Raw genomic sequence first — 12,631 nt, forward strand, 5'->3', positions numbered from 1 at the left:
ACTGTTATATATCATTTGTATTTATTGAATAATCTTCATCTATTGTTTTCCTGAAAAATCACTCCTAGTCAAGTATTCAATTTTAGGGATTTCTGAGGCCTTAAAACATCCCCAGTCGCCGAACATTAGTTCTCATGGTCAATTCTTAGTGCCCACTAGAGCTGTCTTGTAACACCCACTAGAGGGCAGCACAGACTCAGAAGTCTATTTGATACGGTGTATGAAAAATATTATCAAGAGCTGCACTGGTCTCTGTCATTTAGATCAGAGCAGTATTGGCTATTCTTCTTGCACCGTCAAGTCATAACCCCTCGCTTAACACATTGTCTCATCTACTACTTGTATGAAACTCACAGAGCAATACGACACCTATAAACAGACAGAAGGGGATTGATGGTGTGCCACTAGTGCATAGTACACAGGACACAGGCCTACATCAACAACCCACCACATTTACAACCTCCTGCTACCCTCAATCTGGTCATATCCATCTTCAGACCCTTCCTCACTTCCCCCTCACATCCTCTCTACAGGTATACTACTATTCTCTCTGAGATCTCCCCTGGCACATTAATAGCTGTTTCTCTCTGCATGTTCATAATGTGGGCGTTGTGAGAGGAGTGATTTAGTCAGACCAGGAGGGAACAGTACAAACACCATCTGTAGTCACATGTTAAGAGTCATGTGGAGTGAAGGTGGCATGTTGTATGATATTACCCCAGTTCCTTCACTAGTGAAACACTGATTGATGATGTGTAATGTGGTAATATAGTGGAATAACATGTTTATTCTCTCTCACTCTGATATAGTGTGCACACATGCACTCACTCACTCACGCACACGCAAACACACACGCAGAGCAGACTGAGAGGAGGGGTTAAGCTGACAAGATCTGTGCTCTCTGTATGGCTGATTAGACTCAGGGGAGTGGGCTCTGCTGCACAGTGTGAGTCTGAGCCGTGAGCTCCATGCTAAGATACTGCTTATATTCTGCTGAAGCACATTGGAGGTGAGGTGGAACCGTGTCCTCACGGAAAAATAACCAGAGCCAGGTGATCAGAGGTCAAACAGAGGTATAGTAACAGGTCATGGGCTGCACAATATCATTTCTACTGAGAAATTACTATAACAGCAGAAATAAATATGCAACAACTGATTGAGAGACATTTATATAAAACAAACCAAAATGTTATTTATTTAAACTTCTTCCTCATATACAACATTTTGCATGTTAAAATCACAACAAAAGTAAGTGGTCAGCAACAGATTTTAGCAAATAAGAAAGAAATACTTCAGAGTAAATAAAAAAGCTACTACTGTACCTAGTTATGTTATCCAACATTCACATTTCTAGCTTTACAGCACATTTATCAGCAAACTAATTCCAAAAAAAGAGTTTAAAATGATAGTTGATACAACATTACCGTACAATCGCTAGAGTTATTCAGTAGACAGTATTCAAAGTCTAATCCCCTTAGTCAGCTTTTAATTGAAGTCCATACAAACTCATTTACATTTCAGTGCACAACAGATTACCTGTTTTACAAAAAGAGAGAATAAGCACTGCAATCCCTAACAACATTGCCAGAGGAACCTTTACCTAGACTAATAGTACCTGCTGCTGCATCATCAACAAGACAAAAAGCTGTGCTATCAAAAACGCATCACAGAAATAAAATGCAGCAACTAAGACAATCTGGAAGCTAGACACAGCTGCCATCTTGGAATAGTCCAAATGATAAAAGAGAAAAAGAGAGAGTCAAACAAAGGCGATACGCTATACTAATAAAAATCCTGTCCTTTATCACTCTGCCATGTGTTAGCAAAGCTGAAAAATACAAAAAAAAATGTTTTATGACTTTTATACGACTTTTGCACCAAAATGGCAAAAGTGTGTCTGTGTGCTGGTGGAGGGGTGGCCCGGGCCAGGCCCGCTTCACCACATGTAGTAGCTGCGTGTGGTGTCCACGGGGGAGGGCTTGCTCTCTGTACCGCCCTCCTTGTCCTTCTCACTGTCTGCCTCCCATAGGTTGATGAGGGGTGGGTAGAGCTCATTGAGGGGGATGGAGGAGGTCTTCTGCATGTACTTCTTCAGGGAGTGGTGGTAGTTCTTCCTCTTCCAGCGCCGGGCCACGTACACCCCCACAGTAGCCAGGCTGAGGAAGGCCAGCATGGTGGCCATGACGGCTAGCAGGGCGGCGCTAGGTCTCTGGTCCAACACGTCTAGGGTGAAGGTGACGCTGCGTGTGGTCACGTTGACGCACGACTTGTGGGTCTGCAGGTGAATGTTGGACACAGTGAGGCACACCTCGTACTCGGTGGCCGGCTGCAAGTGGGTCAGGTTGTACTCGTGCACGTCGACGGGCACACGTGCAGTATAGGTGATGTGGGGGTTGTCAATCTTCATGGTGGCTGATGCCCACTTGAGGTTGGAGGTCATGACGTTGGAGTTGATCTTCCAGGAGACCAGAATGGAGTGGGATTCGGTCTGCTTGACGTAGATCTTCATCACCTCGGCGCTGTCCACCAGGGTGCCATTGACGCGGATGGTGGTGACGCGTGTGTCGGCGCCCTCTGTGTTCTGGGCTACGCAGGTGTAGCGACCTGAGTCCTCCACCTGGACGTGGGACAGTCGCAGGGTGCCCTCACTGCTCAGGTGGTACCGCTCCGACACCGTGTCCACCGTTATCTTGCTCCCCATAGGAGACACCCAGTATATCTCCGGCTCGGGCTCAGCCATAGCCCTGCAGTCCAGGCTGACACTCATGCCCAGCTCAAGGCTCAGGTGGCTGGGGAAGGTGTCGTGGGAGATGAAGGGCAGGCACTGCTCTGGGGAGTCCTGCAGCTTCACCTCTCTGACCCGCTGGCCCCGGAGCTCGGGCGGCGAGGTACACAGCATAGCCAGGGGCTCCATGAAGCGCACGCTGGTCCTGTTGGAGCTCATCCACTGGATGACACAGTCGCAGCGCAGTGGGTTGCTGTGCAGGCTGATCTCGCGGAGGTTGGGCAGCGTCTCCACGGTGTGCTGGTAGACAGAGTTGAGGGCATTGTTGTTTAGCATCAGGCTCTCCAGGGAGGACACGTCCCTGAAGGCCGTCCGGTGCACGTAGGACAGCTTGGGGTTGTTAGTGGCCTCCAGCTTGGTCAGCTCAGGCAGGTTGTCCAGGGCGTAATGGTCGATGGATACCAGGTCAGCCATGTTGTTGATACCAAGCTCCTTCAGACGCAGCATGTTCCTGAAGTCTCCCTCATGGATCTTGTGCACTGGGTTCTTGTTCAGGTCCAGGAACTTCAGGTTGGGCACTTTCTGCAGGGCCAGCTGGGGCACCCGGACCAGCTTGTTGTCGTAGAAGGATAGGCTCTCCAGGTTATCCAGGCCCACCAGAGCATTCCCAGGAATGTCAGTGAGGTCCATGCAGGCCAGGACCAGGCTCCTCAGGCTCCCCAGGTGCTTGAAGTTCATGTCCAGGATGCCAATGACAGGGTTCTCTCCGATCATCAGGATCTCCAGGTTGGGCGTTGCCTCGAACCAGCGGTTGTCGATAACCCGGAGCCTGTTGGAGTTGAGGTGGAGGCGCAGCAGGCTATGTAGACCAGAGAAAGCCCCGGGGGAGATGGTGCTGATCTGGTTGTGGTTGATGTAGAGCTCCTGTAGGTTGCTGAGGTCCTGCAGGCAGTGGTCAGGCAGCTGGCTAATCTGGTTTTCCTCCAGGTGAAGGGTGGTAAGCTGGTTCATGTTGGCCAGGCCCACAGCCTCCATTGTGCTGAAGTTGTTCTGGGACAGGTCCAGCTCCGTCAGGTTGAACAGGGCCTCTAGCTCCCCGCTGGTGTGGGCGATGGAGTTGCTCTGGAGCAGCAGCACCTGGGTGTCAGAAGACAGGTTGGAGGGGATTTGTGTCAGCCGCAGGTCGTTGCAGTCCACCGTGGCCGCCTCCCTGTAGGTGGACTGGGGGGTGAACCAGGGGCGCACCTCACACACACACAGCCGTGGGCACTCCCCACCCCGCACCAGGGGCAACAGCAGCCCCACACACAGCCATGCCAGCGGGGGCCAGAGGAGGGGGCTTGGAGCCATGTTGTCTGTTCTCTCTGTCTGGTCACACTGATCTTAGAGGAGAGGCAGGGTTCCTGAGGACAGCCTGGAGGATAGGTGTGGGGTCATGGGCATCAGTGTCCTCCCTGTACAGGCTTGTAGTGTTTTTTTTCTAGAGCTGCGGTCCATCCACAGTTAGTGTGAGAGTGCGAGCAGTCCGCGATGATTGTGAGTGTGTGTGCGTTTCAGAAGGGGGCCAGGGGATGTTCAGGGTTGTCCTCTTCCTCCACTCACGTGTTTTTCTCTCTTCTCACAATTCAGCTGAATAAGTCTGCAACACACAGAAACCAGGAGAGGTATTAGAAGTCTGCAACAATGGTGAATGCATTACATTGTTCCATTATCATCCCAGAAACAGATGGTGATTTAGATAAAGAATAGATATAGAGAGGGAGAGGGAGACTGCGAGATAGAGGGGGGCGGTGAGGGATTGAGAGTTCTCGGTGAGAGATAAAAGCCATAAAATATATCAGACAGTGAGTTGCACTTCATTAAACACAGCTGATATTGACAAGGCTTCCCAGCTAGCACATAACATTCTGAGAACCTCTTACATCTTGGTGAGAGCATGGTTGTTCTATGGTTATTTTGCATACAATCTGGCTTTGGAACATCCTTAGCCCATTTAGGGACTTTTCAAAAAACTTAATTTTCTTGGTATTTCATTACTTTAACAGAATGTTTCTTAAAAGTTCAAACATGGTTACATTTAAAATAAATGTAGGTTATGTTCCAGGAACGTTTGCCAACTCGTTTGACAATGGGAATGTTCTCAAATAGACCATTACGAAACAATGTTCTTCTGTGGGAATTGTATTATTTCAGCATAACGTTTCCTCATGGTTCTATTTAAAGTCATGTTCTCAAATTGGACGTTAAGAAAACATTCCATAAAAACCACAAGAAAACTTCAGTTATGTTCAGAGAATTTTCTAAGAATGTTATTTAAAAACATATACCATTCTCAGCATCAACAACAACTCTTTCTATTATCTTGTTAACGATGCATTATGCAAAAATTGCTACGCCATTTCCTGGTTGCTAAAATTCTAATAGTTCGCCTAATGTCACGCCCTGACCAGTATAAGGGTTATTTGTTATTGTAGTTTGGTCAGGATGTGGCAGAGGGTATTTTGTTTATGTGGTTCGGGGTGGTGATTTATGTAGTAGGGTGTTTGATTTATTATTTCCGGGTTATGGTCTATGTTCTATGTTTTGTATTTCTATGTTCTTTTTGGTTTGTTGTATTTCTATGTTTAGGTTGATGGGGGGTTGGACTCAATTGGAGGCAGGTGCTTTCTCGTTGCCTCTGATTGAGAGTCCTATATATGGGTAATTGTTTGGTTTGGTTTTGTGGGAGATTGTTTCTGGTTTTGCCTGTGTGAGCCTGACAAGACTGTTTTGTTGTTCGTGCGTTCTTCGTTTTTGTTATTTTGGTGTTCTCTTTATTTAAAATAAATATCAAGATGAGCATCCACATTCCTGCTGCGTATTGGTCCTCTATCCCCGACGACAACCGTTACACCTAATTTCAGTTTATGTGACAAAAACAACAAGTATAGTGTAGAGAATTATTGTACCATCTAAACCGCTGTGAAATATATTTTTCATAACTAAAAATATTGCATTTTCAGCTGTTTGAAGCTGGTGTACAAAACCGAAAGAAAAAGCTGCAAAAATTAAACATAAGCACGGCAAGCATATAAATAAAGCACATAGAACAGATTTGACTGTTAAACAGTCATCAGTAGCCGGCCTCCGCCCAGTACTCTGAACCTTACACGGAACCCAAACCGGCTGCGCGTGTGCGTCTCTTGCATAAATGTATTTTGTCCCCCTACACCAAACGCGATCACAACACGCAGGTTAAAATATCAAAACAAACTCTGAACCAATTACATTAATTTGGGAACAGGTCGAAAAGCATTAAACATTTATGGCAATTTAGCTAGTTAGCTTGCACTTGCTAGCTAAATTGTCCTATTTAGCTAGATTGCTGTTGCTAGCTAATGTGTCCTGGGATATAAACATTGAGATGTTATTTTACATGAAATGCACAAGGTCCTCTACTCCGACAATTAATCCACACATAAAACGGTCAACCGAATCGTTTCTAGTCATCTCTCCTCCTCCCAGGCTTTTTCATCTTTGAACTTATATGGTGATTGGCATCTAAACATTCATAGTATTACCACGACAACAGTTTGCCTTTCAATCACCAATGTGGGTATAACCAATGAGGAGATGGCAAGTGGGTACCTGCTTCTATAAACCAATGAGGAGATGGGAGAGGCAGGACTTGCAGCGCGATATGCATCAGCAATAGAAAGGAGTTCTATTTTAGCACTTGGCAATGCAGACGCTCGTGAGCAGTGTGGGTGCAATATTTGAATAACATAGATCTCTAAATTTATTTTGCAACGCTCGCACACGCAACGCGAGCGGTGTGGTCAACCTATTAGACTGCTGCCCTATGTACATAGTCATTGAACACTATGTATATACTGTATTCATGTTATATAACTACTGCTGTACACACCTTTTCTATTCACATACTGTCCATATTGTCTATACATACCATTCACATACAGTACATATATACACTCAGTGGCCAGTTAATTAGATACATCCATCTAGTACTGGGTCGGACACCCCTTTGCTTCCAGAAAAGCCTGAATTATTCGGGGCTTGGAAATGTTGCTCAATTGGTATCAAGGAACCCAACGTGTGCCAGGAAAACCTTCCCCACACCATTACACCATCGCCACCAGCCTGTACCGTTGACATCAGGCAGGATGGGGCCATGGACTCTTAAGCCAAATCCTGACTCTGCCAGCAGCATTATGAAACAGGAAGCGGAATTCGTCGGACCAGGCTTTGTTTTTCCACTCCTCAATTGTCCAGAGTTGATCACATGCTCACCGGATCCACTTCTTGTTTTTAGCTGATAGAAGAGGAACCCGTTGTGGTCATCTGCTATAATAACCCATCCTTTTCAAGGACCGACGAGTGCATTCCGTTCTGCACACCACTGTTATACGGAGCCGTTATTTGCCTGTTTGCAGCCCGTCTGTTAGCTTGCATGATTCTTGCCATTCTCCTTCGACCTCTCATCAACTAAATGTTTTCGCCCACAGGACTGCAGCTGACTGGATGTTTTTTGATTGTCAAACTATTTGTCGGTAAACCCTATACCCTATTGTGCATGAAAAGCCCAGGAGGCCGGCCGTTTCTGAGGTACTGGAACCAGCGTGCCTGGCTAGCACCGAAGATCATGCCACGCTCAAAGTCGCTTAGGTCACTTGTTTTGCCCAATCTAACATTCAATCGAACAGCAACTGAATGCCTTGATGCCTCTCTGCCTGCTTTATACAGCAAACCACGGCCACGTGACTCACTGTCTGTAGGAGTGAACCATTTTCGTGAACTGGGTTTTGTACCTAATAAACTGTCGACTGATTGTATATTTATATTCCGGACTCTGGTCTGGAAGGTAATTTCCTGAAATTCTATCAATTTTGCCATGGAGTGTTGTACTGGGTATTTAAAGGGTAACTGCACCTGCTGATTTGGCCTCAATTCTTGGCTTGCTTCTCAAGAAATGCTGGTGGCCATGACAGAAGCCAAATGTGAGTTGGCTTGGGGGTGTGGTTTGATATCTGTGTTTCTTGGGTGTGTGTCCTTGCCATCACCAAGACACACCTATCTGTCAGACCTTTCCCGCAGCTGTTTCCCTCCACTCAATCATAACAAACAAACCTCCTGCAGGTTGAGTTCAATACAGTGAGTGAAAAAAGTATTTCATCCCCTGCTGATTTTGTATGTTTGCCCACCAACAAAGAAATGATCAGTCTATAATTTTAATGGTAGGTTTATTTCAACAGTGAGAGACAGAATAGCAACAAAAAAATCCAGAAAAACGCATGTCAAAAATTGTATAAATTGATTTGCATTTTAATGAGGGAAATAAGTATTTGACCCCTCTGCAAAACATGACTTTGTACTTGGTGGCAAAACCCTTGTTGGCAATCACAGAGGTCAGATGTTTCTTGTAGTTGGCTACCAGGTTTGCACACATCTCAGGAGGGATTTTGTCCCACTCCTCTTTGCAGATCTTCTCCAAGTCATTAAAGTTTCGAGGCTGACGTTTGGCAACTCGAACCTTCAGCTCCCTCCACAGATGTTCTATGGGATTAAGGTCTGGAGAATGGCTAGGCCACTCCAGGACCTTAATGTGCTTCTTCTTGAGCCACTCCTTTGTTGCCTTGGCTGTGTGTTTTGGGTCATTGTCATGCTGGAATACCCATCTACGACCCATTTTCAATGCCCTGGCTGAGGGAAGGAGGTTCTCACCCAAGATTTGACGGTACATGGCCCCGTCCATCGTCCCTTTGATGCGGTGAAGTTGTCCTGTCCCCTTAGCAGAAAAACACCCCCAAAGCATAATGTTTCCACCTCCATGTTTGACGGTGGGGATGGTGTTCTTGGGGTCATAGGCAGCGTTCCTCCTCCTCCAAACACGGCGAGTTGAGTTGATGCCAAAGAGCTCCATTTTGGTCTCATCTGACCACAACACTTTCACTCAGTTGTCCTCTGAATCATTCAGATGTTCATTGGCAAACTTCAGACGGGCATGTATATGTGCTTTCTTGAGCAGGGGGACCTTGCGGGCGCTGCAGGATTTCAGTCCTTCACAGCGTAGTGTGTTACCAATTGTTTTCTTGGTGACTATGGTCCCAGCTGCCTTGAGAACAGTTATTTTGTGTTTCTTCCATTTGCGAATAATCGCACCAACTGTTGTCACCTTCTCACCAAGCTGCTTGGCGATGGTCTTGTAGCCCATTCCAGCCTTGTGTAGGTCTACAATCTTGTCCCTGACATCCTTGGAGAGCTCTTTGGTCTTGGCCATGGTGGAGAGTTTGGAATCTGATTGATTGCTTCTGTGGACAGGTGTCTTTTATACAGGTAACAAACTGAGATTAGGAGCACTCCCTTTAAGAGTGTGCTCCTAATCTAAGCTCGTTACCTGTATAAAAAACACCTGGGAGCCAGAAATCTTTCTGATTGAGAGGGGGTCAAATACTTATTTCCCTCATTAAAATGCAAATCAATTTATAACATTTTTGACATGCATTTTTCTGGATTCTTTGTTGTTATTCTGTCTCTCACTGTTCAAATAAACCTACCATTACAATTATAGACTGATCATTTCTTTGTCAGTGGGCAAACCTACAAAATCAGCAGGGGGTCAAATACTTTTTTCCCTCACTGTAACTACAGCCTGAATGTAAAATTGATTACATTTCAATATTTTTGTCACTCTCCTACCCACAATATCTCATAATGTCAAAGTGGAATTATGTTTTTCGTAATTTTTACACATTAATGAAAGGCTGGAATGTCTTGAGTCAATAAGTATTGATTTTGTTATGGCAAGCCTAAATATGTTCAGGAGTTAAAAGGTGCTTAGCAAGTAACATAATAAATTGCATGGACTCACTTTGTGTGCAATAATATTTTTTAACATGATATTTGAAGGACTCTCACATCTCTGTACCCCACACATACAATTATCTGTAAGGTCCCTCGTTCGAGCAGTGAATTTCAAACACAGATTCAATCACAAAGACCAGGAAGGTTTTCCAATGCCTCGCAAAGACGGGCACCTATTGGTAGATGGGCAAAAAAAGCAGACATTGAATATCCCTTTGTGCATGGGGAAGTTATTAATTACACTTTGAATGGTGTATCAATACACCCAGTCACTACAAAGATACAGGCATCCTTCCTAACTCAGTTGTCGGAGAGGAAGAAATCGCTCAGGGATTTCACCATGAGGCCAATGGTGACTTTAAAACAGTTACAGAGTTTGATGGCTGTGATAGGAGTAACTACAACAACATTGTAGTTATGCCACAATACTAACCTAGTAGACCGAGTAAAAAGAAGGAAGCCTGTACAGAATACAAATATTCCAAAACATGCATCCTGTTTGCAACAAGTCACTAAAGTAACACTGCAAAATATGTGGCAAAGCAATTTACTTTTTGTCCTGAATACAAAGTGTTATGTTTGGGGCAAATCCAAGACAACATATTATTGAGTACCACTCTCCATATTTTCAAGCATAGTGGTGGCTGCATCCCGTTATGGGTATGCTTGTAATCGTTAAGGACTGGGGAGTTTTTCAGGATAAAAAATATACGTAAAGGAGCTAAGTACAGGCAAAATCCTGCTTTCCACCAGACACTGGGAGATGAATTAATCTTTCAGCAGGACAATAACCTAAAACACAAGGCCAAATCTATACTGGAGTTGCTTACCAAGAAGATACTGAATGTTCCTGAGTGGCTGAGTTACAGTTTTGACTTAAATCTCACTGAAAATCTATGGCAAGACCTGAAAATGGTTGTCTAGCAATGATGGACAACCAATTTGACAGAGCTTAAAGATGTTGCACATTCCAGGTGTGGAAAGCTCTTAGAAACTTACCCAGAAATACTCACAGCTGTAATTGCTGCCAAAGGTGATTCTACAAAGTATTGACTCAGGGGTGTGGGGATATTTCTGTATTGTAATTTTTTTTTAAATGCTAAAATGTCTAAAAACATGTTTTCCTTTTGTTATTATGAGGTATTGTGTGTAGGTGGTTGAGAAAAAATCTGATTAATCCATTTTGAATTCAAGCTGTAACATAACAAAATGTACAATAAGTCAAGGGGTATGAATACTTTCTGAAGGCACTAAATGTATATTAGTAGATTAGAGAGAGGTAGACTAAATGTATGATGCATATTTGATATGTATATTTGTTCCTATCAGAGGTGTATTGGATATGAACTCGGCCACTCTGATGTACAGTATTCTGTGTCTATCTCTTCAGAGATTACCTACATGTTACTCTCTCCCAGGGGAATATCTGCCTATGCTACCGGGCCGGCACAGTGACAGAGGAAGGTCCTTTTGTTGTGGCAGCAGCAGCCAGTGCTCGCTGATATGACTGTGGGCACATTACTTACACAACCAGGGCGGGTAGAGAGAGGAAAAACGCTTGGCTCGACATCGTTTTAAAGGGAGACTCGATTTTCGAGACATGTCTCTGGAAAGCACCGGCAACACAGGTGGGTAGAAATCAATTAGAGGCCTGGAACCTCTGGGCTGTGACTTTGCCAGCACCGGGCTGGGCCCAGGGTGGTGGGATGGATGTGGGTGGACGGGCAGGGCTGAGGCCAGCGTGTTGGTACTGGCAGGGCTGGTCTGACAGGTCTAGCCCCAGAGGACAGGGAGCATTCAGGAGCCCTTCACCGCCACCATGCTAGCGCCTCACATCTATTTCAGATGAGCCACTGGCACTGCTGCGGCCTCCCCTTTCCCCAACACATTTATGAGGCCCAATTATGGAAATGAAACACAGCAGTTTATTCTTCCTCTCCATTTAAACAGTCAATATGGGATCGTAAGGCCTGTCAGGGGGGAAATATGTTTTTCCTATATCAGTTTGGTGCTGTCAGTGATAAGGGTATTTCCACTGTAGTGGTGAAATCCACTGTGCTGCTGTGAGAGTAGTGTTCTCAGCAGGTGACAGGTCAATGTAGGTATGATGGGGATGAACTACCATGTACAGTATGATCTGCACATGATCTATGACTATGCCTCTTCTCTGCCTGCCCTGCCTGGGGATATTCAAATCAGTGACAGTGGAAAATAACACTGCATTATCATAAACAGATATGACAGTGATGAGCACAGAGCAGGCCCTAGTAACTCCTATCCATTTGAGCGTATCAGAATATTTCTCACAAATGAAACCAAATCCATCTCTATCCAGGCTAATTTGTTTTCAATACTGGGGAAAAGGATGATTAAATCCCAGCCTTTTAGGCAAGGTGAAACACTTTGTATCTGTTCAGGCAGGATTCAAGTGGGTGAAGATATTACAGCTGAGGATGGCAATATATCTCTTCAACCTGGAGGAACAATCAGCCTTCCATAACTCTCCTGGTCCTGTGTTCTCTGGGTCCTGCAGCTCCTACACTGAGAATAAACCCCAGTGTTCCTCAGCCTCCAGTCTAAGTCAGATACTCATAAAATAAGACATTTATCCTCAAAAACACACTCCGCACAGCCTGAAATGGTGTGTGTGTGTGTGTTTACACATCAAAACCTGACAACCATGTCTCTGAGTTTCAATATTAACATAGAACAGGTTTTGTTTGATTTCTCTCTTTTCTTTCATGTGTGATTTCTCATCTACATTCAGTGCAAATCTGGCAGAAACACAGAGCACGGGGATGTGTGCCTGACAGGAACTCACAGCTTTGATTCAGGATATTGCAGGTGTGGTATTTATACTGAGAACAAAAAAAACATAGTAATACAGAAAATATAACAGAATGTCAGTCCCAGTGTTTCATGTCTGCATATTTTAACAATGATAACGACATGGAATCTACATAACCATAACCCAACGCCTGATCAAAGGCCTATCTGCCAGTACAAATTCTCAATTCGTTTTTCTAGTCAGTGTGGGAGAAACAA

General features: G+C 44.8%; 1 protein-coding gene across 5 annotated transcripts in view; it reads right to left on the bottom strand.

The window, feature by feature from the left end:
- Positions 1 to 1,156: 1,156 nt before the first annotated feature.
- LOC115207914 (leucine-rich repeat neuronal protein 1-like) overlaps positions 1,157 to 12,631 on the bottom strand; it is a 43,633-nt gene continuing 32,158 nt past the window's right edge. For all 5 annotated transcript variants that reach the window (XM_029775486.1, XM_029775483.1, XM_029775484.1 and 2 more), the window contains one exon: positions 1,157 to 4,364. In XM_029775486.1, coding sequence (XP_029631346.1) covers positions 1,937 to 4,075 — 2,139 coding nt within the window. In that variant the 5' untranslated portion in view covers positions 4,076 to 4,364 and the 3' untranslated portion in view covers positions 1,157 to 1,936. The remainder of the gene's footprint in view (positions 4,365 to 12,631) is intronic.

Source organism: Salmo trutta, chromosome 14 (genome assembly GCF_901001165.1).
Source record: "Salmo trutta chromosome 14, fSalTru1.1, whole genome shotgun sequence".
NCBI classification, from domain to species: domain Eukaryota; kingdom Metazoa; phylum Chordata; class Actinopteri; order Salmoniformes; family Salmonidae; genus Salmo; species Salmo trutta.